The sequence below is a fragment of the Bubalus bubalis genome, chromosome 9 (assembly GCF_019923935.1).
Source record: "Bubalus bubalis isolate 160015118507 breed Murrah chromosome 9, NDDB_SH_1, whole genome shotgun sequence".
Classification (NCBI taxonomy): domain Eukaryota; kingdom Metazoa; phylum Chordata; class Mammalia; order Artiodactyla; family Bovidae; genus Bubalus; species Bubalus bubalis.
Window position 1 is genome coordinate 95,817,542 of NC_059165.1, and position 27,911 is coordinate 95,845,452.

Consider the following 27,911-nt stretch of genomic DNA (forward strand, 5'->3'; position numbering starts at 1 on the left):
CCCACTTATTTCTTGTTGCCTTTGTTTGGTGCCAATTCAAAAATATTATCCCCAAGACTGATGTTAAAGAGCTAGCTATCGCCCATGTTCTCTTCTAGTTTTATGGTTTCAGGACTTATGTTTCAGTCTTTAATCCATTTTGAGTTAATTTTTGTGGATGGTTTAAGATAGTGGTCCAGTTTTCCCAACACCATTTATTGAAGAGACTGTCCTTTCCCTATTGTATATTCTTGGCTCCTTTGTGGTAAATTAACTGACTACAAAGGAGCATTTGTAAATAAACCTGTGGGTTTATTTCTGGGCTCTGTATTCTGTTCCATTGATCTATTTCTGTACTGTTTTGATTACAATAGCTTTGTAGTATGCAGTATTAAATCCAGGTTAAATCATGCAGTATGATAAATTCAGCTTTGTTCTTTCTCAAAATTACTTTGGCTATTGGGATCTTATGTGGTTCTATACAAGTTTCAGGATTCTTTGTTCTAGTTCTGTGAAAAATGTCATTCAAATTTTGGTAGGGATTACAGTTTTAACAATGTTAATTCTTCTGTTGCTGAACCAAATGTAGCGTCACTCGCCCACACAAAGTAAAGCCAACCTACTGATGCATCTTTGTGGTGAAGGAAAGTGCAGTGATTACTGCAGAGCCCCAAGCAAGGAGTTCAGGAAGCCAATGTTTATCTTATTCTATTATTTACTTATTTGTTTGGCCATACTGCTGTGCCCCTTGCAGGATCGTAGTTCCCTGACTAGGGATTGAACCCAGGCCTCCTGCAATGGAAGCTCAGAGTCCTAACCACGAGACCACCAGGGGATTCCACCAGGCAGCTAATGTTCAGAAGGCCTAAACACCAAGGCTTTCAGGGAAAGATTTTTAAAGGCCAGGTGTATTTAACATTCTTCTGACTGATTAATTGGGACTCAACATCATCAACCTTCTCGTTAACTTCTTCCCCGTGGTGCACGTTTCAGTATCTGCAAAACAGCTCGAACAATATGCCTCAGAAGATCATCTATAGCCCTTGAGGAGGAACTAAAGGTCCTTGACTTTAATGGTGAAACTATTATTTTGTCTTGCTTGACTCTTTCCCTGTGTTTCTGTATTTCTGCCCTTCTCTGATAGAATTTATTCTTTGAATCTTGGGGAAAGCCGAGGAAGCTCAAGTTTTTTAACAGACAAGGCAGGCAAAGGACATGGTGGGGTCTGTCCCAGGAAGACCCTGTAGGGTCCTACACAGTTGTACTTCCAATCCATGAGCATGGCCTATCTTTCCATTTATTTGTATCTTCAATTTCTTTCCTCCAGGACTTCCCTGGTGGCCCAGGGGTTAAGAATCCGTTTTCACATAAAGAACAGACTTTTGGACTCAGTGGGAGGAGAGGGAGATAATTTGAGAACAGCACTGAAACATACACATCACCATGTGTAAAGCAGATAGCCAGGGCAAGCTTGATATATGACACAGGGCACCCAAAGCCAGTGCTCTGTGACAGCCTGGAGGGATGGGGTGGGGAGGGAGGCGGAGGGGCCGTTCAGGATGCAGGTGACACATGCATGTCTGTGGCCAATTTATATTCACTTCAGTTGCTCAGTCGTGTCTGACTCTTTGTGACCCCATGGACTGCAGCATGCCAGGTCTCCCTGTCCATCACCAACTCGGGGAGCTTACTCAAAACTCACGTCCGTCGAGTCAGTGATGCCATCCATCTCATCCTCTGTCGTCCCCTTCTCCTCCCGCCTTCAATCTTTCCCAGCATTAGGGGCTTTGCCAATGAGTCTGTTCTTCCCATCAGGTGGAAACTCAGAGTCCTAACCATTGGATCGACAGGAATTCCCTCAAAACCCACTTCTTCTTCCTCAGATTCTACTGCCCTTATGCAAATGGAGACATTATGTCTACTTTGCTATTTATGCCCTGGGCAGGGTTGAGATCTGAAGGTCTCTTACTCTGGACTGGCCAAAGGATGGGGAGCCAAGTCCCTGTCTGCTTTCCCCTCCCCAGTAGGATCACAGCAACTCCCACCTATAATGGGCATGTATAGTATAAACATTTGCTGGGGCCCACACTGGGCTGAGCACTGAGGGATACTGGAAGCTTAACAGTGAACAGTTAACGAAGCTTAAGCTGGACCGTCCTCTGGAGGTCTGTGTATACTCTAAGGTGCTGAGCATGAACATTCAGGCCCCTGTCAAACCTAACCGCTCTAGTCCACATGCCTCATACCAAACTCAGGACACCAGAGCTACTGGAGCAGGGAGCAAATATGGTAGGACTCCCTGGCTTTGAGTGTCATTTAATAACCAACTCAATGACGATGTGCAATCCTCTTAATACTTTTTAAAAATTTTTATAATTTTGGCCATGCCTTGAGGTACATGGGATCTTAGTTCCCTGACCAGGGATAGAATCTGTGCCCCTTGCAGTGGAAACTTGGAGTCTTGACCACTGGACCAGCAGGAAAGTCTGTCTCTTTTTTCTAAATACTTCATGATCATGGTAAAGAGCAAGTCTCATTTTGATATCAGTGCATCTTAAACCTTTCCCTGATGTTGGTTAATTTCTCTTGAACAACAGGATTCAGGTCCAGAGCCTTCAGCAGGTAATGGTATAGGATTACAATTTATAGTATCATTTCTCTTTTGTTTTCATTGCTTTTTGTTTATATTCACTTATTTCTGTACTTAGCTTTTATTTATGGCTAGTGGTAACAGTATTCAGTAGTTTCTAGTAGCACGTTATTAGGGTCAAAGATAATACCATGAGTTTGAGAAGTTAGTTTCAATCATGAAGTCTGCCACAGCTCTGGAAAAATAACAAAATTTTTCCTTTGTAAAACGGACATGCTGGCTTAAAGATGCTCCTCTGCCCCCAAATAAGGATATAAACATTACCATGTGTCCAATGCACCCTATAGTATGAAGGGAAGGTCCAAGTACCAAAACTTAACAGCAAAACAGATAAACACAATGTAACAACAAAGACGGTGGTTTCATCTCCTGATTTATTAACTAGTCATAGGCCCCAGCAGTGACGGAGGCTGTCTCACTCTTGTAACAGTAGTTTTAAAAGTACGATTTTACCCCAGCTATAGACATTAACATGCTGCTGCTGCTGCTAAGTCGCATCAGTCGTGTCCGACTCGGTGCAACCCCCATAGATGGCACCCAACAGGCTCCTCCATCCCTGGGATTCTCCAGGCAAGATACTGGAGTGGGTTGCTATTTCCTTCTCCATTGCATGAAAGTGAAAAGTGAAAGTGAAGTCCCTCAGTCCTGTCCAACTCTTAGCGACATACTCCTTTCCAAATGATTCTGAATTTTCAAGGTTACTGAAAGGAAATGGCAACCCACTCCAGTATTCTTGCCTGAGAAATCCCACAGACAGAGGAGGCTTGTGGGCTCCAATCCACGGAGTCGCAAAAGAGTCCCACTCGAGTTAGCAACGGAACAATAAGGACAGTGTGAAATGTTATCAATTGTGCAAAGCCGGGTGAACCTTTACACAGAATGTCTCGATTATTGTTCCAATTTCCTCTGAGACTACAATTATTTCAAACCGAATTAAAAAATACATGTCCCTCATGGAAATAGAGAATAAACCTTTTAGGTCAAATTTTAAAACGAAAATCTGCAAGTTACCCTAGTCAGGAGAACCGTAAAGCCCAGTGAAAAAGGCTTATTTCCGTCTAAAGTTTCTTACCAACTCTGGCAGTGATAAAGATGACATGGCACGTTTCTCTGCTCTCCCCAACTCTTAGACCAGGGAGGCTCTCAATAAGCCGTCTGCTCACAGCGAACAAGTGAGAGGGAGGCCCCCGATTTTGTGAAAACCCAGGGAGAGAACGTTGCAAATAATTTACTTCCACCACTCTGCGTTTGAGGCTCACCCGCACCAACTGCACATTCCCGGGCCAGCATTCTGCGGGGGCCGGGAGCCCGGTCGGGACCCGGGGGGTCTGAGTTTCATCTCGCGGCCTCCGACGGCAGCAGAGAGTCAGCCTGGCTCAGGGAGAGCTGGTCCTTCTTCTCCTTCTGCAAAACCTGGTCCTCCCACAGCGCCTGGTCCACCTGGTCGTCGGTGAGCACCACAGGCTTGTATTTCTCGTCGAAGAGCCGCTCATTGGCCTCCGAGTGCAGCTGGTGGGGCCCGACGACGCGCAGGTGAGCCGGCAGGTGCAGAAACTCGTCGTCGTTGATGTCGCAGTCGCGCATCCGGGCCCCCAGCACCCACCAGCGGCCCACGAAGCCCACATCCAGAATCCGGTCCGGGAAGTCGGTCCAGCGGGGCTGCAGGTACCGACAGCGAGCCTGGTAGAGGCTGGCTTGGGCATCGAAGGGCGCCTCGTACACCAGCGAGAAGAGGCCCAGGCTCACGTGGCGCAGACAGCCGCGACCACGCAGCCAGAGCAGTCGCTGCACGAACGCCTCCGAGTCGCGGTTGCGAGTGGCGGGCGCCAGCAGCAGGAGGGTCCCCGACGCGTCGAGCAGCGCCTCCTCGAAGGCTGCCTCGCTGGGTGCCAGGGAGCAACAGGCCGCCGCGCCACCCAGCAGCCCCAAGTACACGGCCGCCTTCCCGGGCCGGGCCCGCGCCGCCGCCGCCGCGTCCTTGCAGGCCTCGGCGTAATCTTGGAGCAGCGAGCGGGCCCAAGCGCCTGAGGGGAGAAAAGAGCATTGAGAGCCGCCCGGCCGCTGGCGCCACCCACCCCGCCGCCTCCCGCTGCTACTCACCCAACCGCGCCCACACGCCGGGCTTTGCGGCTGCAGCGTCACGCGCCTCTCTACGGCTTCGGGACCAAAATCTCTTCAGAGCGGCAGCCGCCATTGTCTTCCGGCTGGGCGTCCGTTCTCCGAAGAGAAACACCACGCATACAAAACAGAGGACCCGGAGAATCTCTTCCGTGCAAGCGTCAACATCACCGGAAATCTTTCCCCATCGGAAAAGGATAGCAGACGGACCGACGCCGGATGTTGCTGTCAGATCTGAGTTGGGTCATCTGCGGCGGGTGGGCGGGTCGCGCAGGCGCAGAGAGCCCGGGCCCCGCCGGTTGAGATCGCCTCAGGTAAGGGGGGGGCGTGGGTACACCTGTGGGGCAGGAGAGGCGAGTTCACGTTCCGGTGGGTGCGGGAGCCGCCAGGCCGGGCTTGGGGTTGAGGCTGGCGTCCAGGAGGGGCGCCGACTGGTGTCGAGAGAGAGTCTGATTGGCCTCTATCCTCAGAGGGATGCGGTGACGACCCTGAGAGACCATGGCAGCGGCTGACGAGCTGGCCTTCCACGGTGAGTGCAGCCGCGACCCGGCCGGAATCCTGTTCCTTCCACTGGCCGAAACCTCCCATCGAGTTTCCAGCTCAGATCTAACCCGAACCCCAGTCAGCTGTGAACAACCACCCAGACATGAAACCCATTCTAACTCGAACCCCGTGCGTGCTTAGTCTCTCAGTCGTATCCGACTCCTTGCGACCCCATGGACTGTAGCCGGCCAGGCTCCTCCGTCCATGGGATTCTCCCGGCAAGAATACTGGACTGGGTTGACACTTCCTCCTCCAGGGCATCTTCCCAATCCAAGTATCAAACCCGGGTCTCCTGCATCTCCTTCCTGCATTGGCACCGCTCCCACCTTAAACTCAGACCACAAATCTGAGGCTCTGCCCCATCCCTGAGCCAGCCCTCATTGTGGTCCTGTGTTAGGAAGGAGGGGACACGCCTCCTTCCCACTCACTACAGTTGAGGAAACTCTGGGCTGGGGGTAACACCGAGGTGGGGATGGTTACTCTTGGCTCCCAGATGTCGTTCAGTCCCTAAGTCATGCCCGACTCTTTGTGACCCCATGGACTGCAGCACGCCAGTCTCCCCAGACGAGCTGTGGGCAAAACGAAATTGCCTCGACTCCCAAATACACCTGTGTCCCATATTCCTTCTCGACAGAGTTCGAGGAAGCTACTAATCTGCTGGCCCAGACCCCGAATGAGACCACCACCAGAAGTGATCAGCTGAGCCCTAAGGGGCATGTGGCTGTGGCAATGGACTCAGGCGGCAGTTATGGAGCTGAGGATGAGGTAGAGGAGAGCGACAAGACCATGGTGAGTCCCAGGAGTCCCTGTGCCCTGCCTCTGTCTTGTCCCTCCTACCCTCCCTCTGGCACACCCCTCCACCCCCACCCCCGCACCCTCAGCACTGAAAGTCTGCACTGTGCAGCTCCTACAGGAAGAGAAGCAGCAGCCTGGTTTCTGGACCTTTGGCTACTATCAGAGCTTCTTCGACGTGGACACCTCACAGGTCAGACCCAGGAAGCTGGTGGGATGGGGTCCAGCCACTATTCACTGAGAACTTCCTGTGCACCAGGCCTTGGGCCATTGCTGGCAATAGGCACATGGGAGAACAGCCCCCACCCAGGCTGGTAGACATGACTGGGTGGACTGCATGTGTGTGGCCTGAGTGGGACTCGGGAACACGGGGAGCACACGTGACATGGTGCACAGGGAAAGGCCCCCTGGAGAAGGCGACAGATTTGCTGGGACTTAGACAAGCAGGTAGACTTAGAGTGGAGGGAAGCATAAGTATGTTCCAGGCACGGGGAACAGCATAGGCAGGGGACCAGAGATGAGAGAAGCCAACCACTGCTGCAGAGGCTGCCTCTCACTCAGTCTGGAGAGTGAGGTGGGGGCCAGGCAGAGAGGCCAGATCACCAAGGATCTCATGAGCTGTACTAAGGAGTTTGGGTTTTCTCCTAAAGGTGCTAGGGGGTCATGGAAGGGTTCAGAGCAGGAAAGGACTGAGTGACATGAAATTGGAGGCCAGGGTGGGAGATGGTGATAAGCCAGGGTTCTGGAGTAGGAAAGACGTTGGCAGAGATGGGGGAAGATTACCCAGGATTTGTTGACAGTTCTTATTGGGGGCAGGAGGCGGTGGACAGCAGGGGAGTCCAGGGCAGCCAAGCAGAGAGGAGGGGGACGCTAAGAAAAAGATGGCAGGCCCTGAAGCGTCCTTCAGAGTGGGGGGACACTGGGATATTGAGTAGGGGCTGCCCAGGGCAAGGGGCTCCAGGCCACAGGAGAGAAATGAGAGCATGGAGGAGGTGGGAGGTCAAGCAGGGAAGGAACCCCTAAGGAGGGTGACCCTCTTTCCTTTGTGGGTAGTGAGGAGCCCCAGATGGGCTTCTGTCCTAGGTCCTGGCCTTGCCCCCCAGGTCCTGGACCGGATCAAAGGCTCGCTGCTGCCCCGACCCGGCCACAACTTTGTACGGCACCACCTGCGGAATCGGCCAGACCTGTATGGTGAGTGAGGTTGTGCGTTCAATTCATTCAGTTATTGATGCAACACATGTTGACAGAGGGCCAGGCCCTGGTATACAGCTGAGCGCAAAGCACAGTCACTCGGGTAGAATTGAAACGTACTCTGTTCATGCAGACAGGGCCAAGCGAGGCAGCAGAGGGCTGTGGGGCTGGGAGGAGAAGCAGAGTGTTTAGAGGGTGGGAGCTGCTATGTTGTGTGGGTTGCTCAGGGAAGGCCCTGCTGAGGAGGGTGAGGGAATGAGCCTTGTTGGTGTTGGGGTTAAGGGTGGCGAGACCCGGGGGAAGAACATCACAGAAGAGGCGTGTGGCGGAAACAGGCGTGCACTGCAGGGCAGCACTGACGGCACTGGAACGAGCTGCCCGCAGGCCCCAGAGGTGACCGGTCAGACCACATGGGCCTCCTGTGCTTTGGTGAGAAGAGATCTTAGCCAAGTGCCCTTGGGTGCTGCAGGCCCTGTGGGGGGCAAGGGCAGAAGCTGGAGGACCAGGGAGGAGTCGCGTGTGGAATCATGGGCCTGGCCTGGGAGGTAGAGAGTGGGGGTTAGATCCTGGCAAACATGGAAGATGGAGCCAGCAGGATGTGCTGACACACTTGACAGGTGGGGGGAGAGGTGGCAAGGATGCGTCCCAGCTTTTGCCTGGACTGTGAGAAAGCGGGACCTTCCCTGGTGGCTCAGATGGTAAAGAATCTGCCTGCAATGCAGGAAACCAGGGTTTGATCCCTGGAGTGGGAAGATCCCCCGGAGAAGGGAATGGCAACCCACTCCAGTATTCTCACTGGAGAATTCCATGGACAGAGAAGCGTGGCAGCTACAGTCCATGGGGTCACAGAGTTGGACACAACTGAGTGACTAACAATTTCCCCAGAAAGAGGGAATTCCATTTATCAATGGGAAAAGGTGAGAAGATTCTAAGGGAAAGAGTGGGCATGCTAAGTGGAATGGAATGTTGAATAGGAGCCCCAGGTTCAGGGCAGAGGCCCAGACTTGGGACACTGGGGGTTGTGGGCACAGAGGTGGCAGAAGGCCCTGAGGTTGGACAAGCTCACAAAAGGGGTGAATGAACACAGAGGAGGTTTGAGAACTGTGGTCCCCTCATTGTTAGAGTTCAGGGGGTCAAAGAGGCTGAGGAGTTGCCAGTGAGATGAGACAAAAGCAAGAGCGTAAAACCCTGGGAACCGCATGGAGAGTGTTTCCAGATGGAGGGGATCAGCTACGTCAAAGGCCACTGAAAAGCCAAGAGAGATGAGAGATGAAGGCTGGATTCAGCTGCTAGTCTGTCACCAGTGTGACACCATATCAAGGAAGCGGTGGGGGTGGAGGCAGCCCGGAGCTTGGAAAGAGGCTGGGACCGGATGGCGCAGGTCACTAGTCGGGGGACCTCCCACCCTGGGGCCCTGACCGTGCTCCACCCACAGGCCCCTTCTGGATCTGTGCCACGCTGGCCTTCGTCTTGGCCATCACTGGCAACCTGACCCTGGTGCTGGCCCAGAGGAGGGACCCATCCATCCACTACAGCCCCCAGTTCCACAAAGGCAAGTGAAGTGGGCAAGGCCTGGGAGCTGGAAGGGCTCAGGGTGCCATGGGGCCCAGGAGTGATAACCCGATTGGCCCGCAGTGACCGTGGCCAGCATCACCATCTACTGCTACGCGTGGCTGGTGCCGCTGGCACTGTGGGGTTTCCTGCGGTGGCGCAAGGGTGTCCGGGAGCGCATGGGGCTTTACACCTTCCTGGAGACCGTGTGCATCTACGGCTACTCCCTCTTTGTCTTCATTCCCACTGTGGTGAGTAGGGCCCAGGGGTGGGTGGGTCCCGGGCGCCACAGGGACGACCTGCTAGCCAGCTGCCTGTATCCCCCCAGGTCCTGTGGCTCATCCCTGTCCCGTGGCTGCAGTGGCTCTTCGGGGCCCTGGCCCTAGCCCTGTCAGCCACTGGCCTGGTGTTTACCCTCTGGCCCGTTGTCCGTGAGGACACCCGGTGGGCAGCTGGGGTGCTGCTGTCTGTGGTGGTGCTACTCCACGCCCTCCTGGCCATGGGCTGCAAGGTACTGGGCTGGGGTGGTCACAGGCTGGGCTCGGGGTGGGGACTCAGCTCGCCGGCTCCAGTGCTGACCCAGGGCTCTTGGATCAGTTTTATTTCTTCCAGCCGCTGCCTCCAGAGCCCATGGCATCTCCCCACCAAGCCGCCTCTCAGCCTCCAGCCACAATGTTGCCACCCACCCTGCCAAGGTCTGTGGCAGCCTAGGAAGGCTGAGCCTGCAGGTGAGGAACTGTCCCCAGCTGTGGCTGGGGGCAGGGTCTCCAGCTCCAACTGCACTCCCCTGCCCCCTGCCCGATGTTAGAAGCCACGGGGCCACTTCTCAGTTTCTCTCTTTCAGGCCCAAGAGATGGTGACTGGAGGCTCCCCTGAAACCTCAAGATCATTTCGCTACTTTCCAGACTTTTCTTACAAAGCAAACACTTTTATTTTCTATGCAAAGGTGATTCAGAGAATTGATATAAAGGCAGGAGAAGGGCAGAGCAGGGAGCTTCCAGGGCGGCCATCGCCCCCAGGGGCCACCCCAGCCTGGGCCACACTTGCTCTTCCTGGGGCGCCCAGAGAGCGGGCCTTGAGCTGAGCCTGAGCTCCGCCACATCCAAGTCTGGGGTTGTTAGAAACGGGGGAGCAGAATTAGAAGAAAACTGCCTGTGCTGAAACATACATTTCCGTGGGTTTTTTTATTTTTATTTTTTTCCTTTTCTTTCCTTTTTTTTTGGAGAGGTCCCTGCAAGGCCCCTTCCCAGGCTGGGGTGGGACCAGAATGCCATCAGAGTAGGAGGCGGGGGAGGAGCATCTACAAATACTGAAGGGGGTACACAGGCCTAACGTTAGCTACTAGGAAAAAGGACGCCTTCCACGACAGACCCTTGAGGTTTCTGCGTCTGCCCCAAGCGGCTGACGCTGACCCTTCCCTCCAGGCCCAGGGCCCCCAGGCCACCCTTTCTAGCTCTGGGTGCAGGTGGGGCTGGGCCTGCAGGGGCTCAGGGACAGGACAGCAGCAAGAGGCAGGGGCTGAGGACGGAGGGCCTTCCCGACAGCCGGGTGGGTCGTACATTCAAGTGTGAGGTGAACCCTTTGGTGGGAGGGGGCCGAGGGGCTCCCTGGGCTCCAGAGGCCCGGCCCCACCCCATCCTGAAGACTTGGTAGGGCCACCCCTCGCCACTGAGCCTCTGAGCTGGGGAGAGGGGCTGCTGGCTCGGCCCGGCCGGCCTGATTTCTCAGAGGGTCTGTGGATTGACACTGGTTCTTTTCATAAAAAAATAAAATTAAAAAAAGCAGCATGTCACGCCTGTGGTGACCAAGGCCTGGTAGTTGAAGGGGAGGCCCCTCCAGGAAGGGGCCAGCCAGGACTGCCTTCCCTGTTGGAGACAGGCAGGGGACTGGCCCGAGGGACCGGGCAGGGCGGCCACTGCCCCCTCCCTCCCCGCCAGGCCTGCAGCTGCCAGGCCCGGACACGCCTGTTACAGAAGATGTCAAACCCAGGTCAGGGTGGAGGGGGCCGGGGGGGGGGGGGGCACAGAGCTCCCACGACATGATCGTGTGTAAAATATGGCAGCGACACGCGCTTGGGGCCAAGATGTGGATGGGCAGTGGGGTGGGGGCGGCGGCGGCGGCAATGTCGTGTAAAAAAGTGTTCAAGTTCCCGTAGCAAAGAGGGCTGTGGCCGGGTATGTGGGTCTCTCCAGTACAGGGGTCAAAGCCGCCCGGGGTGGGGCAGGGTCTTCATTTGGTTTCCTGGTGCTGTCAGTCCGTTCCACGCCGCAGGGGCCTAGCTCCCATAGTGCATGGTGTTGGTCGGGATGGACATGGGTGAGGCCATGGAGATGGCGGGGCCGCCCATGGTGAACTGGCTGTTGACCGCATAGTGGGCGCTGGAGCTGCCGCCACCGCTGCCCTGGGCGCCAGAGGACCCTGTGGGGCAGGGGGTGGGCACTAAGGGGCTGCTTCTGTCCCCTTGCCCGCCCAGACCCATGGCAGAGTCAGAGAGAAAGAGCACAGGAGAGAGGGCAGGCGGGCACCCGGGCACACGCACACCCGCGGGGCCCTGCGACCCCCGCCCACCATTACCTTGGACAATCCCTGTGCTCATTATGGAGCCCATCCGGGAGTGGGTGTGATTGACAATCCCCGTGTTGGCTGCACAGCAGGAGGAAGGAAGGAAGGAAAGGAGATGGCGTCACCGCCCCCAGCCTGCCCGGCCCACGTGCCCGGCGTGGTGGGTGCTCACACTCGGGTGAGGGTGGGTGCGGCGCCCGCAGAGCAAGGTGGAGAGGCAGTTGGGGGGCGGAGCTCAGCCCCCGGGGAAGAAGCAAAGGTGGTGAGGCAGAAGGCCCAAGCTCACGGTGGTCCTGGGCGCACCCACCCCTGTGGGCTCACCTAGAGGAATCAGGTTGTTGTGGCCCACACTGGAGCCTCCGGCAATAACACTGCTCAGGTCGTAGGCGGTCGGCATTCCTGCACCGGGGAGCGAGAGGTCAGGGCAGGAGGGCTCGACGGGCCAGCACTGGCGGGGGTCCAGGGAAGGACCCTGCCCCCGCCCCCACCCCACGCACACGCGGGCTGCTCACCAGCCACGGCCATCCCACTGCTGAGGTTGTAGGTGCTGCCGGCATTCCACATGTTCTCCGAGGGGGATGTGTAGTGGGAGCCAGGCGGCGGGGAGGGTGTTGTGCCTGTGTATCTGCAGCAGAGACGGCCCGTGGGCAGGGCGAGGGGCAGCGGGCGAGGAGGGCGCCCCCCGCGCAGGCCCAGGGCCCGTCCTACCTGAAGAATGGGTTTTTCAGGTCCAGGAGGTTGCTGGACTTGGAGCCTGTCTGGTCCACCTGGGCCACAATACTGATGTCGTAGCTCTGTCTGCGGAGGCAGGGAGGGCGGCCGTGAGCTGGCTGCCGGGAGGGACTGAGCCCTTGCTGCCCCCAGCCCCCGGCGGCTGCTCGCACCTTTTGTTGGCAATAAGTAGACATGTCCCTGAGAGCGTGTCCCCGGCCTTGGCGAACAGTGGCGACTGGAACAGGCACCGGACTTGGTACCAGTGGGTCAGGGGCTCCGTCGGGGCCGTGGACAGCCACACGGTCATTCTGCCAAGCAGGGACAGGCATGCCCTTGACTGGGCTAGACCCCCACCTTGTGCATTCTGAGCTTTCCCCAAGCACCTACCCTCTACCCCTGGCCTCCGCCACCCAGGGGTCCCCTGGAGCGGAGACAGGCTGGCTGTCCAGGAAGTTCTACCTACGCCCACTCACCCTGACATACACACCAAGAGACACAATCAGGTCCCGTGAAGAACAGTCACTTTGAACAGGGTAGACCACCACCCTCCTCCAATAGTCTATTGCTCGAAGGCCAGCTCCCACTGCCTTCTGCAAGGAGCAGTAGCACCCGGCAGAGTCGAGTCAGGCCCTTCCAGCCCCCAGTGCATCATCGGAGCCAGCCAGGCCTGGAGTTACCACCTGGGGCTGGAGTAGGGGGGCCACCTGCTCTGCTCGGGTGCACTCACATAGAGCCGATGAAAGCGACATCAAACCAGAAAGCCAGACCGTGAACCAGTCCGGAATGCAGCATGTGGAACTTGAATGGGATTTCTATCCTGTAAGGCAAAGGGCAGTGATTGCTGGGGAAGGTGACAGGGCTTCTGGGAGAGGAGAGGGGTGTGGGGGCCCTAGCCCACCCAGGCTGGGAAGCAGGGTTCTGCCCAAGGGAGCCAGCAGTGGCCCTGACCTCCAGAACGAGTTGAGCCCAGGAGGACGGGGTGCCAGGGGTGGAGGGCTGCTGGTACCTGTGCAAATCTCCTTCTTTGGCTTCTAAGAAGTTCACCGTGTACTTAACGGACTTGGCCATCAGGATCCGGATGTCAAATGTGTCCTGGGAGAGAGCAGAAGAGTGACCTGGCTTCAGGCACGGGCTGTGAGGAGAAGGGGAAGCCCGGCCCTCTTCCAGGCTGGCTGCAGCCTCTAGGCCATTTGGCTCAAACCAGTTTGCAGTTTGCCCTTCTCGGCCATGCTGGGGGGAGGAGGAACTGGTCTGACACAATGAAGGGCAATTAGGTGACAGCTCTCAAAATGACAACTATTCATCTGCTTGAAAGACTTGGCAGTTCCACTTCAGGGATTGTAACCTACAAATCTATGTGCACATGTACAGAACTTCCACCCATAGTTACAGATTGCCAAGAGCAGAAACAGCCTGGAAGGTAAACTAGTGATGGCCCAACAGGTAAAGACCACGCATGTGAAAAAGGATGAAAAGGCTCTTTAGAATAGATGGGGAAAGATGTCCAAGATAAATTGTTAAGCAAATTCACAAACATCAAGTGAGTGAACTACGCTGACATCCACTCACAGCTATGACGGAGATTTCATGTCAGACTGTCAAGAACTATATGAACTGAATAAAAAAGAACAACGACAACAACAGTTGTCTGCTTCACTGGAGAGCAACCGCAGCAGCCACAGCTCTGGGGCCAAGACCTTAGACGGAGGAGAGGTGCTGTTTCACACGTGCCTTTCCCCTGGGGGTGGGGCCCTTCAGAGGCCTCCCTGTGTGGGGAAAGCCAGATGGGGACTCGGGATTACTGAGGCGGCTAGGACTCAAGGGGCCAAGATGCTAAAAAAAAAAAAAAAGGAAATGTGGAGATTCGAGGTGGACACTGCACATGTGATTTTAGTTCTTGGCATTTGTCAGTTTTTGAGCTACATGTGGGATGGTGGTAGGGAACCAAGCAGAAAGATGCTTCTATGAGATTAAAAAGCTAAAGCAAAGGGACTTCGCCGCCGGTCCAGTGGTTTAGACTCCACATTTCCAGTGCAGGGCTCACAGGTTCAATCCCTGGCCAGGGAACCAAGATCCCTCAGGCCATGCAACTCAGCCAAATAATTACATTAAATAAGCAGACTTCTTTAAAAAAAATACTGACTAAAGATGGCTGATTGAACAAATGCATTTACTGCCCCATTAAAATAGAAATAAGATTTTTTTTAAATGAAGCTATCTTTTTTTTAATACGATTTTTAATTTTTTTATTTAAATATGGTTCAGCACCAGATTGGAACTGGGAGGCTAGGACAGGGGCCTATGAACCACCAGGCTCACTAAGATGATGGAGACTACCCTGAAGCTGCAGTTCTCAAAACATGGTCCCTTTCCAGAGCTCCCTCAGGTCAAAACTACGTTCATGTAACACTAAGGTGTTTTCTGTCCTTTTCATTCATTCACTCACCTATGATACCATAACAGATTGAATGCAGAAGCAGAATCCAATAACAACAACAAAAGAAGCAGAATCCAACTGTCTTCTGCTAAGCCAGACACTAAAGAGATTGGCAAATTTCAAATGACACTAATTCTTGCTGGAAAGTTTTAGAAAATAGTTTTCTTTTCAAAAAATGCTGTTTATATTAACATATAATGGGTTTTCCTGTCATCCTTTAATGCATATTCTTAAATTTCTTGAGTTTAGTTTTTAACACCAATAGATATTGGCAGTATATCAGTCAATACAACACATATTTAGGACTTTCCTAGTGGTCCGGTGGCTAAGAATGCACCTGCCAATGCCGGGAGCGGGTTTGACCCCTGGTCTGGGAGGATTCCACACGCTGCAGGGCAACTAAAGCCTGTGCGCCGCTGCTGACGCCCAAGTGACCTAGAGCCGGCGCTCCGCAACGAGAGAAGCCACTGCAGCGGCCACAGAGTACCCCTGCTCCCCACAACTCAAGTCCACAGCACAGCCAAAAATAATAAAAACAAAATTTAATTGTTTTAAAAATATATATATATAACACACATTTACAAAAGTTCTTTGGGATCCTACATTTTTATGAATGTAAAAGGGTCCTGAGTTGAAAGTGTTTGAGAACTGCTGCCTTACAGGGAAGCTAGCAATATGGCAACAAAGTAGAATTGAAGAGCAGCCTCCAAATATCTTAAATGCTTCACAGGACCAAGGTGCTACATCCTTATGGCTACTTGCCTGAAGAAAAACAAATCCTTGGAAAGAAAACTATCCTCTCAGATCAGATCAGTCGCTCAGTCGTGTCCGACTCTTTGTGACCCCATGAATCGCAGCACGCCAGGCCTCCCTGTCCATCACCAACTCCCAGAGTTCACTGAGACTCACGTCCATCGAGTCAGCCATGCCATCCAGCCATCTCATCCTCTGTCGTCCCCTTCTCCTCCTGCCCCCAATCCCTCCCAGCATCAGAGTCTTTTCCAGTGAGTCAACTCTATCCTCTAGAGCCTCTATAATTTTTCATTCTGACACTTAAGGACCAGGCACACCAAGAGACAGAACAAAGAACCAAACCAAGAGAAGAAAGAGCAGAAATACATTTACCACTTATCCTCCAGATACTACACGTGATCAGAGACTTATATTTAACACGTTCAAGGAAAAAGAGGGAACAAATTTCAGAGAACTGAAATAAAAAATAAGCAAGGTGAAACTCTAGAACTGAAATTTTACAAAATCAGGGAGGGAGTGTTGGATGAGCAATCAAAAGGAACTACCAACTTCTAGTTGTAAGATAAAATAAGTACCAGTAATGTAATGTACAACGTGATAAATACAATTAACTCTGCAATACATATGAAAGTTGTTATGAGATTAAATCCTGAGAGCTCTTATCACAAGAAAATGTTTTTGTTTTTTTTTTCCAAAGAAAAACCAAGAACAAACTCAGATTAGACATAGCATCAAGAAAATTGAAACTGGGAGACAGATAAGGAGACAATGTAAAAATTATGCAATTAATTGGGAGAAAAAAGATGGAAAAATACAAAAAAGAGTAAAGAGTAGAAGAATCATTTGAGATGTGGTGAAAAGGTCTCATATACACATAATCAGGGAACCAAGAGAAGAAACATGGGGCAGAGGTCATGTTTAAAGTGATGCTGTCCTAGAGTCTTGCAAAACTAGTGAAAGACAATCGGGGATGGGTGGGGGGATAATATGTACCTTATTAAGACAAAAGGAAGTAAGAAAAGAGGTAAAAAGAAAGAAGGGTCAGGATAAATTAAAAAAAAAATAGTATGATGACAGATTTATAGCCATAAAGACCAGTAATTACATTAAATATAAATAATCTAAACATTCTAATTAAAAGACAAAAACCATCAATCTGGTTAAAGAACAAAACTCAAATACATGCTATTTACATGAGATAAACCTTAATAAGGTTATAAAAGGGTTGAAAGTATAATGATGGAAAAATATGTATCGTATAAAGATTAATCAAAGAAAGCCTGAGTAGCTAAACTATTATCAGAAAAAACAGACTTTAAGGCAACAGTACTACTAGACATTTTTAAAATAAAGACACTTTTTATAGTTACAAAAGGATCAATCCAACAGGAACATATAAAAATAATCCTAAACCTATATGCACCTAATAACAGTAATGTAAAAAAAAAAAAAAAAAAATCAGGCAAAAACTATCAGAGCTACACGGAAAAATAAATCTACAATCAGTAATAGACAGAAAAGGCAAATAAAAAAATCAGTAGACAGAGAAGACTTGACCAACATGATTAACAAATGTGATTGAATTGGTATTAATATAACAATGTACTCAACAAGTGATTGGTACACATTTTCTCAAGGAAGTACACAGGGAACATAAACCAAGAGAGAACACACATCGGGCATAAGGCAACTCTGAACAAACTTCAAAGGACTGAACTCATACAGTGTATGTTCTCTGAACACAGAAAAACTAAGACAGAACAACACATTGATTATTCTATACTTTGAGAGGAAAAAAGATTGAAAAAATGTATATATTTGTACATGCACGTTTAGGTATAAGAGTTCTAAAAGATATACAACAAGACTGTTTGCCTATAAAGAAAGAGAACTGTGTGTTAGGGTACAGAAGTGGGAGGTTTCCACTTTTGTACTTTTTTGATTTTTGAACCATGGGTCTATATATCAGTTCAAAAATCTCAATAATTAAAGTCAATTGAACAGAATCAGTTCATCAAGGATCAATGCATCTGATAACAAGTACTGCATGCTGTGAGCTAAGTACTCTACATGCCTTGCTACTTTATTCCCAACATCCCCGTGTGAGAGCTCCCTGCAGGGGCAGAAACTCAGAGCTTCAGTGGCTTCCCTCACGCTGCACAGCTTGCACAGGCTGACAAGAAAGCTTTCCTTCTGTCACCCCAGATGAGGGCCACGCCCAGCACTAACTCCAGGAGTGCCCTGAGTGCCCCCACTCACCACCACAGGCTGCCGGAAATACTCGTCCACTGCAGCACCTCGGAGGGCTGACAGGTCCACTCCGTGGAAGGATGGCTGGTACCTGCAGAAAGCGCCCGCCCCCCATGGCAAGGTCACCAGCAGCAGGAGAAAGGCGGGCCAGACTGCCTTCTCTCCCAGTTGGCCCTCATCCAGCCCGTCTTTTAGGTCCTATGAAGGATAAGGAATGAGAGAGAGGCGGGGCTGTCCCTGAGGAGGCAGGACACCGAGGAGCACACTCACCAGAAGTTGGCCTTGGTGAACTGCTCCATGTAGAGCTGCTCGTCCGTGAAGGGTGCCAGGTGGACATCACCAATGGTGGGGAACATGTTTCCTGGGAGTGGGGGCAGGGAGGGGTGCTGGCATCAGGGTGGGACATCCAGCAAGGCCTGGCAGAGCCTCAGAGGGCCCCAGAACCCCAACTCTGGGCTTTCCCAGCTCCTCACTCACTCATTCTTGCATCCATGCAGTGCAGAGGCACCGAGCGCCTGCTCTGCCAGCGGCCACAGAATACTTGACATCCACCTCCTCACTGAACCTGGACAGCTAGCCAGGGAAGCAGGAAGACCTAGCCTTCCAAGGGCTGGGAGACAGGATGGCACCTTCCAGGGCCTCAGGGGTCCTGCTCCATCAGCTGGACGGTGTCTCTGGGACCGGTGTGCAGTGGGGAAAACAAAGCCAAGTACTCTGGACAGGGCGAGGGTGAGCCCCAGGCCACACCATCACGGCCTCAGCCGAATCCCCTTGCACAGGCCTCTGCCAGGCAGGGTGGGCCACATGCATGGCCTGAAATGGGGGGGCGGGGTGGGGCCTCCATCTGTTGACTCGAGGAACAGACGGGTGAGTCAGAGCCAGCGGGAGGACAGTCAGGGCTCAGGAGCTCTTGCCTACTTCTGAGTCTGGGGCCTCCAGTCACCTGGCCTCCAGATGTGGGGCTCCCTCGCTCCTTTTGTCCGAGGAGGCACCGGGAATCTGCCTGCCTTTCAGCTGCAGCCGTGGGGTGGGGAAGGCGAGGTGCTCTCTGGCCCAGAGGCCACAAGCCAGGCCGCCTGCCCCTGGAGAATCATGGGCAAGTGCCCCCCCCCCTTGCCTGAAGGTAGCTGAAGAGCAATTATGGGGGTTGGGGGGAGTTCCCCTTAATGCTCTCAAAGAGCTCCCTGAGATAGAACCAAGCCACACTAATGCAGGCTGTGGAGAGGGGGCTGGGCAGGCTGCCTGACCAGTGGGGTGAGTGGGCAGCTGCCCACAGAACCCCAGGAGGAGGAGACCACGCTTTGCTGGGGCCACCACTGCTTATCAACCCAACTCCACTCCCCGCAAACCCTCCTAACCCCGGCCAGCATGGCCCACCACGCTGCAGGGCCAAGCACGAGAAGAGCAGGTAGAGGACAAGCCTTGGGGCAGCCTGGCTGCCCATACACCTGGAAAGCAGGACAGAGCTGTGGGGAACCACGGCCACCTCCCCTCTCCCTGCAGCCCGGCTCCTGCCCCTACAGGGCCTGCAGGTGCACTGGCCTCCACGCTCTGCCCTGGCCACGGTCATCCTGTACCGCAAAAACACACACACAACCCCTTTCCTGTACAAAAACACGCAGATGGAGACATGTGCCAGAGGTAAGCAGAGAATGGACACAGCAGCAGATGTGCGTGGCCAAGTGCAGACCCGACCTCAGTGACACAGGGGTCAACAGGAACCCAGAGACCCCAGAGCACAGACGGGCTGGTACAGTGACACAGAGGTCACACAGCTGCGTCCCAGTGCCAAGAACCCCCACCCCACTCACACACACACACACACACACACACACACACACCACCCCCCACACCTCCCATGGCCTCCTGGCCCTGAGGAGCAAAGGGCTCTATGAGGCTGAGGGCAAGTCTATAAGCCTAGGGACAAAGATGCCAGGGTGGCTCCTCAGAGAAGGTGCTGGCAGAAACCAACTCTGGCTCTGACCACAGACCAACTGGGACACTGTCCCCGGGTGGCACAAGATGCCGAGGCAGCCCAACAAGTAGCCTCATTTGGGGCCCAGTCATCTGGGGCTGGGTCAGGGTAGGGAGTGGGCGTGAAGGCCCTGATGCCCTTGGCACCCAGGCAGCCAGCGCAGACCCGCGGGGTGCTGCGGTACACCTGGACTGAGCGATAGCCCGGCGCCCCCCCGCAGGGGCCCTGGGGCCCCCGACCCAAGCAACGGCCATGCCAGCAGGGACACTCACCGCCAGGGCGCAGGTACTTCTTGGCATGGAGGTAGCTCTCAAGCATGCGCTCATTGAAGAGCATGTAGCCCATGGGCTCCGAAATAATGATGTCCACTTGCTCAGGCAGTGAGACCTCCTCCACCTTCCCAGGGATAACCACGATGCGGTCGGTGAGGTTGTTACTTTTCACCAAGACCTGAGGGTGGGCAGGCCACAGGGGTCACGGGGGTCCTCTTGGGGAGGGCCTCAGTCCACGCTCGGCCACCAGATCCCCCGCTACCTCGCTGGTAAGCATGCTGACTGCAGCTGTGAACAGCCTTGGCCCGTCAGGAGGTCGCTGCAGCCCCACCCATCTCGGGCCGGCCCTCCTGCAGCTTCCCAGACCCTACTGTCACCTCAGGTACGAGGACAAGCAGGCCTGGCTAGGGCCACCAAACGTCAGCTTGGACACACCTTCTGACCCAGCGATCCCAGTGCTGGGCGGTGTGCACTACAGATGTACCCTCACCACGAGAGGGGATGCGGGTACGAAGCCTCAGGGCGGCACTGGTTTGTGCTGTAGACCGAGAATCAGCCTCAGTGTCAACTACAGCCTACACACAGCAGTCCAGCCAGGCAAAGGGATGCTTGGCGACCACTAGAGTGATGAAGCTCTTCACACGACAGATACAACCCAGATGCACCACAAGCAGAGCAAAGCCAGGAGCCAGACAGCGGTGTGGATGTTCATGTGGGAGGGGCGGGTGGAGAGCCCACGGGGGCTCACAGGGCTTCTGTGTTCGTATCTCTCCCTCTGCTGGGAGGTCTAAGTGGTTGGGAGCTGGAGGTGGGGGAGGGAGCCATCCCCACTATTTGTCTTTGTAGTTTTTAGGTGTTAAACTCTGAATGAAGGCTTCGGTGCCAAGCAACATAAACCAACAAAATGAACTCCTGTTGTCCATCTTTCAAGGGGGGCTCAGAGAGATGGGCGGCTTGCCGGGGGGCCAGGATCCCACCCTGGTCTGTGTGACTGCACAGTCCTGCCCTGAAGACCCGAACCACCCATGAACCTGGTGGGCAACCACTCATCACGCAAGAGAGACTCTCTGAGGCCCAGCAAGCCCCTGCCCCTGAAACCACTCAGTTTGGGGGACAAGAGACCCAAGTAAAGAGCGACGTCCCCAGGCTTTCCTGGATCCAGGGGTCAGGCCTCCCCCGCGTTCCTGACCAGCTGGCTTCCCCAGGTTGAACAGGCCTAGAGTGGGGGGACGAGGACAGGCCGGAGTCCCAGCGGGCACTGACCTCGGCATGCTGGGCCATGGTGCTGGCCTCCACTGCATAGATCTTTCTCGCTCCAGCCTGGGCGGCAAAAAACGACAGGATCCCAGAGCCGCAGCCAACGTCGAGAACGATCTGGGGGAGGAGGGGGCGGTGAGGACAAGCTAGCAGTGAAGGGATACGACAGTAAGGATGGGGGTGTCAGGGGTGCTCGCTCCCTGCAGGCCCACCCACCCACCCGCTGAGCCCGCCCCCGCCCCGCAGCCTGCTGTGCCTCCGCACGGCCAGCTGCCCTGAGCCTGCTCCCAGTGGGAGCCTGCGGTCTGGATCCAGAGGTGGCAGGAGGGGAGCTTCTGCTTCTGAGCACAGTGGGGATGTCAGAACCAGTACCCTCTCTGAGATCCAATTCAAGAAGGCATGGCCTGGGCCATCTATGGGGCGTGTGGGAGTGAGGGCTCACTAGGTCAGGACACCTCTGAGCCCTGCAGGCAGCAGGACCACTCGGACACAGGGCTGACCGGCACGGCCCACACAGCCAGCAGAAAGTGGCAGCCCCCGACCCCAGGCCCTACAGGGTATCCCCACAACCTGAGAGGAGACCTGGGAACGGTTCCCACATGGGTGCCCTCTTCAGGGCTGCCGGGCTCCACAGCACAGGCTCTCGGATTCCAGGCCACAGCATGGTGGGCTACCCCATATTCTGGATTCGTCTGACTGCCACCACGTGAGCAGAAAGCTGGGATAAACGGGTCTGCTGGTGACGCGCATGAGCTAAAGGAGACCCACTCTGGGCGTGGGGGTGGGCACAGGTTGAGTGCCTGATAGAGACGTTGGTGCTGTCGGGGGGTGAGGGGGGTGGACCTTGAGTGCCTCTCAGAGCTCTAGATGAACAAGGAAATGGATCTGCATCCTGGAGGAGCTGGAAGGGGCTTCGCTGAAGGAACTGGGGCTTCCCAGGCTACGAGCGCTGCCCCAGTGTGGCTCATGCCAGCTGCCAGGACACACAGATGGCTGCCATGTCGAGGACAACAACTCCTCAGGCTGCGGGGGCTCAGGCCCTGGGCCAGGGGTGGGCAGGAGGTGGGGGCGCTCAGTGATGGGAGGGGATTCTCAGCAATGGTGGGTGGGGGGGCATGACCTAGGTGCCGGACAAGGTGGATCCAGGTGAATCACGTGGAGAGAACCCCCTAGATGTGTGGAGAAAATCACAAACGTCCATGTGGCAAGGGAAAATAAACTCCAGAGGACTTTCCTGGTGGCTAAGAGTCCGTGCTCCTACTGCAGGGGGCCCCGGTTCAATCCCTGCTCAGGGAACTGGATCCCACATATTACAACTAAGACCTGGCACAGCCAAAAAAAAAATTAAAAAAAAAAGGGGGGGGGGGACAAACTCTAAGCTACGGGAAGAGAAAGGAATCAACTTTCCTCTCTGAATATATATAATCTGGTCTCTCTTTAATCATGCGCATATAGTTGACTCTTGAACAACACGGGAGTCTGGGACGCCAACACTCTTTCCCAGTAGAAAATCTGAGTATAACCAGACAGTGGGCCCTCCATGTCCATGGCTCCACATCTATGGATTCAACCAACTGTGGATCGTGTAGCATGGTTGTTCATATCCATCAAAAACAGCCTGTGGGTAAGTGGACCTGTGCAGGTCAAGCCCGTGCTGTTCCAGGGTCAGCAGTACCAGTGAGTAACAGTACAAAGATTTTAAAAGGAACTAGGGAAGGACTAGATTCCATTTCGTCCATGTAACTTAATAGCACGTGCCAAGACACAACATTAGGTGGGGGAAAAGTATTTTGTAGGAAGTGAATGTGGCGTACAATCCTATTTTGTGTGTGGTTTAGTTGCTAACTCGTGTCCAACTCTTTTGACCCTGTGAACTGTAGCCTGCCAGGCTCCTCTATCCATTCTCCAGGATTCTCCAGGCAAGAATACTGGAGTGGGTTGCCATTTCCTTCTCCATGTTTTATATATATATATATTTTTAAAAGATTATAACCCAGGACCGGACATGGGAGGGAGTTTCAAAAGGGAGAAGTTATATGTATACCTATGGCTGATTCATGTTGAGGTCTGACAGAAAACAAGAAAATTTTGTAAAGCAATTATCCTTCAATACAAAAAATAAACTAAAAAGAAAAAACTCAAAAAAAAAAAAAAAAGATTATAACCTGAGGGACCTCCCTGGTGGTCCAGTGGCCACGACTCCGTGCCCCCAGTGCAGGGTGCCCGGGTTCGATCCCTGGTCAGGGAACTAGATCCCACATGCGACAACCTAAAAAAAAATAGTTCCCACACACTAAAACAAAAAGCCTGTGTGTCTCAAGTAAGACCTGGCCCAGTCAAATAAATAAATATTTTTTTTAAAAAAGATTATAACTCTAAAATATATATATATGCTAATATAGATATACGCAAGGGGAAACATCTGGAAGAGGGCTTTATTGTTGGCAGTGGCTGTTTTAGAGGGAAATGACAGGGGCCTTTCGTTCCCATCTGATACACACCAGGCTTCTACAAAAAGTAGATTTTGCTTCTACAGTCCGAGGACAGAAAAGACAAAATCAATGAGCAAAAAAGAGAAGAGAAGAGGCCACTGAGGCAGCAAGGCACGAGCGCAGCCTGAGGGCAAGGGGAGGGGGGCAGACGTGGCCTGGCGGCTCACCTTGTCCTTGAAGTCTGTGTGGTTCTGTAGGATGGCGCGCTGGTAGGTGCCCGTCCGCACATAGTCCTGCATCATGTTCTGCTGCTGGGACAGGTAGCCATAAAACTGGAACAGAGACAGGCCAATGGCACAGGGCACGCAGCCGGCAGACGGCCGAGGCCCTGGCTGACCCTGCGACAGAGGAAGGTCGGCTTCGGGCAGAGATCAACCTGGGGAGGCCGCATCGCTCTCCGCAGCCAGCCGCTCCAGGGGAGCGGGAAGCTGGAGGCGGCCCCCGTTGGTGGGGGCGCACCACCGCCGTCACTGCGGCCAAAGGATGCAGCTGGATGGCGCCTGGGCCCCGGAAGCCACCCAGAACTCAGACACGCCACAGGCGGGGTTCTGCGATCGAGGGCCACCTGCCCCATCTCAGGGGACCCAAAGAAGCGGAGGAGCAGGTCAAACAGGACCCTAGGGCTCAGAGCGCCAGGCAGGTGAGGTGCTGCGGGGTCTCTCTGTAAGACAACCAGGCGATCGGGAGGCAGCGTGGCACCTGGGCCGGGGCAGCAGGCAGACCTGGCTTCCCATCTTGGCTCTGTTGCATAATAGCTGTGTGACTTGGAGCAAGTCACTTAACCTCTCTGAGCCTCAGTTTTCTCATCTGTAAAATGGGGACAACAATAGTACTTACCTCCTAGAGCTATTGGGAGGGTCTCAAGTGCTTCCGTACGCATCAAAGCGCTGGAGCCAGTGCCTGGCATGCCCTCCGTGCTCAGGACACAGTAACTGTGCTATCGTTACTCAGAAGGCCTGTGAACCTGAGCTTCATCTGCACTCAAATCCTTCCAACAACCCTTCTAGGCAGGCACTGGCATCTCTGTCTCACAGATGAGGAAACCGAGGCCCAAGCAAGCACAGGACACTCGTCTAGGGTTACTCATTGAGCAAGTGGCAGAGCCAGGACAGGAACCCAGATGCCACGCAGCCTCCAGGAACCACCAAGGGCGGCAGGCTGGCCCAAGCGCCATGTACCCACCTGGAAATACTGCACAGCTGAAGACTCCTCCGTGCGCTCGCTGAATACCGACCGCTCCAGGGTGTGGCCTCGGCAGGTCTTCAGGATGTTATAGAAGGAGCAGAAATCTGGAAGTGGGAGGCCAGGTCATGACGGCCCACTCAGGGGCAGGGAGTTTGGTCTAGGTGTGCACCTGACTTTTCTACCTTGAGCATGAGTGATCTGAAAATCCCTACCCCCGAAATGTTGAAATTTAAGGAAATGAAAAAGGACAGCCACATGGGCCACGTGGTGGCTGCCATGGGAGAAGGCAGGTGTCAAGGGGGGCTGTGCTCCTTGAGGCTGGTGGGAGTGGGCCCAGGCGCAGATTTGCCAAAGGGCAGCTTGGCCAAAGCTTTCCAAGAGTAACCCGGGCATCAGATGTCTAGGATTTACCCCAGTAAAGAAGCACAGGCCCGCCCGCAGCGCCTGGCAGTGTCTGCGGGTGGCAAATTGACACAGGGACACCACCCCAGCGTCCAGTCAGGGGACTGGAGGGACCGCAGGGGACGCCGAGCGGCACGGCAGAGGGCCAGCCACCAGCAGTCGGCAGAGCCGGATACTATGCAGATGGACTGCGATTACCAATGTGAAACACCGACCACAAACTTGTATCAAGAAAAAGAAACAAAATCAAATCATGAAGACAGGTGGTACTGTGGGGGTTGGGGGAGAAGAAGGGGGAGTGAATGTTTACTGGGGATGGAACTTTGGTTTAGGAAGAAGCAAGAGTCCTGGCAATGGATCGGGGGAGGGCGCGCCGCTGTGTGAACGTGCTGTAACAGCTCTGGAGTCCAGACACATGAAGGCGGTTGCTGGTAAATTTTGTGTGTATTTTAACGAAGTGAACTAGAAGACGGTATCTTTAAAATACACAGTGTGGGGAGATACGGAGCTGGACAGAAGGCACTCTGCTGCTGAAATGTACGCTCAGAAAGGGTTAACATGGTAAAATGGTTATGTATCATTGACCACGATTTAAGAAACTGATAGGATGTAAGGGCAAAAAATTAGAATGCAACTATCCACAGAACAGAAAAAAGACAAGGGGATTTATACCATGAACATCTACTGATAACCCTGCTGGTGTTTCTGTAACTTATTTCTTAAACAGTGAACTGGGATTGGTTTCGTATAAAGAAGGAACTAGGGTGGAGCCTAAGAATGCTTCCGGTGGGAGGTGGGCAGTCACCTGGCTGCCTTCTCCTGACCTGGCCAGCTCCCAGCTCTGAAGCCGGGCCACATGAAGCTAGGCAGTCCTGAGGGTCTGGGCCGGGGACGCCTCCCCACTCCGCCAGAGGCACTGAGACAGGTAAGGGGGTTCTGGGATCACAGTGGGTGGCTGTGGACAGATGGCTTCCCCACTCCGGGCTCTCCCACCCCAGCCCCTGCGCTGACCATCAGGCTCACTGATTACAGCTCTGCAAGGACCAAGCCCAGCCGCTGGACCTTCCAGGGGTCTCCAGCCTGGGGCCACCTCTCAGCACCATTCGCCTGGGGCTCCTCAAGTCCAGCAGTAACCTAGCGTGTCCCTCAGATGGGTCTGCCTGGACCCCTCCAGCATCTCCTCTGCACTTGGACCCCCGGATTTCGCCCCACCCTATCCATTGCTGCGGCTGGGCCCCTGACCCCCACCTGAGGGGCCCCTCCAAGAGGCCTGGGGGGTGGCCGGGAGGTCAGGACGGGCCTCCCAGAGGAGTGGACATAGGAGCCCAGCCCAGAAGGACCCAAAGGAGCCTGCAAGGTCTGGGGCAGTGTCCAGGCAGCAAGAACATACTCTTACTGTGGACATATTTCTGTTGGGGAATACTTCTGATGTGGATGGGTCATTCGCTGGGTCAGATGAACCGGTTCTGATTCACCTCAGCTCCAGGTGCCCCCCAGCCATGCTGGGAGCCTAGGCCCCCCAGCTCTGGGCACCCCGCGAGCCACGGGGCAGAAGGGACACGTACCGCTGGGTGTGGCGAACTGCAGGAGGACGCTGTTGCAGCCCAGGGTGATGATGAACGACTGCTTGCCCACCCGGCTGCACTCCGTCTCCCGGGACACCGAGCACTTGAACACACACACGTCTTCATCTGTGAGGGGAGGGAGGCGGGCGTGAGCTGGCAGGTCCCAGGGCCACCCTTCCCACGTCCTCACAGTCCCCCAACCTCTCCCCCCGAAGTGCTCCATGTGCCCTGCCCGCCCGGCCCACACTGAGGATGAGGCAGTGGCCTGTGAGCGTCCCCGGTGGGGACCTAGGACGCACTCTGTCCAGCGGGAGAGGATAGTGGTTCACAGGGCGACCAGGGTTGAGGTGGGGAGAGGAGGTGCGTAGGCACCGAGGGGGCCCAGTGGGGTGCACACCTCTGCTGGGATGTCCCCTCCCTGGGCACCTCCTGGCACCAAACCCCACGTCGCCCTGAGGTGGGAAGACACAGGGGAGCAAAGGGCAATCTGGCAGGGTCAGAGGGTCCTGGGAACGCAGCAGGGTGCCCCGGGTCCAGATGAGGGGGCTGGGCCTTCCTTCGCCAGCCCTTCTGTGTCATGTGGGGGCATCTTCATAGCCGAGCAGGGGTGGGTGGGAGTCAAGAATCCCCATGGCACCTCTGCTTCCTCCAGCTGAGCCCTTCTCCTTGAATTTTTTTTTTTTTCCAGCACTGTGGGATCTTAGTTCTCCAACCAGGGATTGAACCTAGGGACACAGCAATTAAAGTGCCAAGTCCTAACCACTGGAGCCCCCACCAGGAAAGTCCCCTTCTTGAACGTATGGGGAGTGTGGCCACGGGAGCTGGACAGCCTGCATTCACGCCCCACCTACGCCACTGAGGTGTCACCCAGGTAGATTTGAGTCCTCGGTTTTCTCATCTGTCAAGCAGAACTAACAGTGGGCAGGGGTCAGACCCAACACACACACAGGAAGCGCTGCATCCCTGTGCCTGCCACTATCGGTTACTGGCCATTCACTCAAAAAGCGTGGGGTGCCCCACCTCAGCCGAACAGTGAGGCACCACGTCACCAGGAGACAAAGTGACCCGATGCTGTGGCCCGGATACGGGACAGCGGGACAGAACCCTGGGCCCATCACTAGGGGACAACAGACAGTGCCAGCTCACAGGGCAGTCTGCAAGACAACCTCCTGGGTCACCTCAAAACGGCCAAAGATGAAAAGAAAGACAGAAATTGCTGGGAG

General features: G+C 54.3%; 3 protein-coding genes across 7 annotated transcripts in view; 1 reads left to right on the top strand and 2 right to left on the bottom strand.

Annotated features, from left to right (window-relative positions):
* Positions 1–2,985: 2,985 nt before the first annotated feature.
* On the bottom strand, positions 2,986–4,889 carry TIMM29 (translocase of inner mitochondrial membrane 29). The gene is made up of 2 exons (XM_006068385.4): positions 4,730–4,889; positions 2,986–4,653 (listed from the first exon to the last, which is right to left on the bottom strand). The coding sequence occupies exons 1-2, from the start codon at positions 4,821–4,823 to the stop codon at positions 3,965–3,967; spliced, it is 783 nt and encodes a 260-aa protein (XP_006068447.4). The 5' UTR covers positions 4,824–4,889; the 3' UTR covers positions 2,986–3,964.
* Positions 4,890–4,911: 22 nt separating this feature from the next.
* YIPF2 (Yip1 domain family member 2) lies at positions 4,912–10,608 on the top strand. The gene is made up of 10 exons (XM_044948156.2): positions 4,912–5,061; positions 5,218–5,276; positions 5,925–6,079; positions 6,195–6,275; positions 7,186–7,273; positions 8,709–8,825; positions 8,909–9,075; positions 9,153–9,335; positions 9,422–9,552; positions 9,669–10,608. The coding sequence occupies exons 2-9, from the start codon at positions 5,246–5,248 to the stop codon at positions 9,533–9,535; spliced, it is 936 nt and encodes a 311-aa protein (XP_044804091.2). The 5' UTR covers positions 4,912–5,061; positions 5,218–5,245; the 3' UTR covers positions 9,536–9,552; positions 9,669–10,608.
* The window catches only part of CARM1 (coactivator associated arginine methyltransferase 1), a 43,666-nt gene continuing 25,486 nt past the window's right edge, over positions 9,732–27,911 (bottom strand). For 4 of the 5 annotated variants that reach the window (XM_025293501.3, XM_044948153.2, XM_044948154.2 and 1 more), the window contains 15 exons: positions 26,689–26,814; positions 24,719–24,825; positions 23,704–23,808; positions 21,051–21,161; positions 19,788–19,965; positions 17,811–17,901; positions 17,550–17,631; positions 13,107–13,192; positions 12,828–12,917; positions 12,271–12,408; positions 12,095–12,184; positions 11,899–12,011; positions 11,708–11,785; positions 11,399–11,467; positions 9,732–11,242 (listed from right to left, as the gene is read on the bottom strand). In XM_025293501.3, coding sequence (XP_025149286.1) covers positions 11,100–11,242; positions 11,399–11,467; positions 11,708–11,785; positions 11,899–12,011; positions 12,095–12,184; positions 12,271–12,408; positions 12,828–12,917; positions 13,107–13,192; positions 17,550–17,631; positions 17,811–17,901; positions 19,788–19,965; positions 21,051–21,161; positions 23,704–23,808; positions 24,719–24,825; positions 26,689–26,814 — 1,607 coding nt within the window. In that variant the 3' untranslated portion in view covers positions 9,732–11,099. The remainder of the gene's footprint in view (positions 11,243–11,398; positions 11,468–11,707; positions 11,786–11,898; positions 12,012–12,094; positions 12,185–12,270; positions 12,409–12,827; positions 12,918–13,106; positions 13,193–17,549; positions 17,632–17,810; positions 17,902–19,787; positions 19,966–21,050; positions 21,162–23,703; positions 23,809–24,718; positions 24,826–26,688; positions 26,815–27,911) is intronic. The other variant, XM_025293502.3, reaches the window with a different exon arrangement.

Excerpts from the sequence above, each read along its gene's own strand:
- TIMM29 (XM_006068385.4), bottom strand. The coding sequence starts at position 4,823 with ATGGCGGCTGCCGCTCTGAAGAGATTTTGGTCCCGAAGCCGTAGAGAG. Across the intron at positions 4,654-4,729 it reads CGGCGTGTGGGCGCGGTTGG|GCGCTTGGGCCCGCTCGCTG; the intron begins GTGAGTAGCAGC and ends TTCTCCCCTCAG.
- YIPF2 (XM_044948156.2), top strand. The coding sequence starts at position 5,246 with ATGGCAGCGGCTGACGAGCTGGCCTTCCACG. Across the intron at positions 6,080-6,194 it reads AGGAGAGCGACAAGACCATG|CTCCTACAGGAAGAGAAGCA; the intron begins GTGAGTCCCAGG and ends TGCACTGTGCAG. Across the intron at positions 9,076-9,152 it reads TTGTCTTCATTCCCACTGTG|GTCCTGTGGCTCATCCCTGT; the intron begins GTGAGTAGGGCC and ends GTATCCCCCCAG.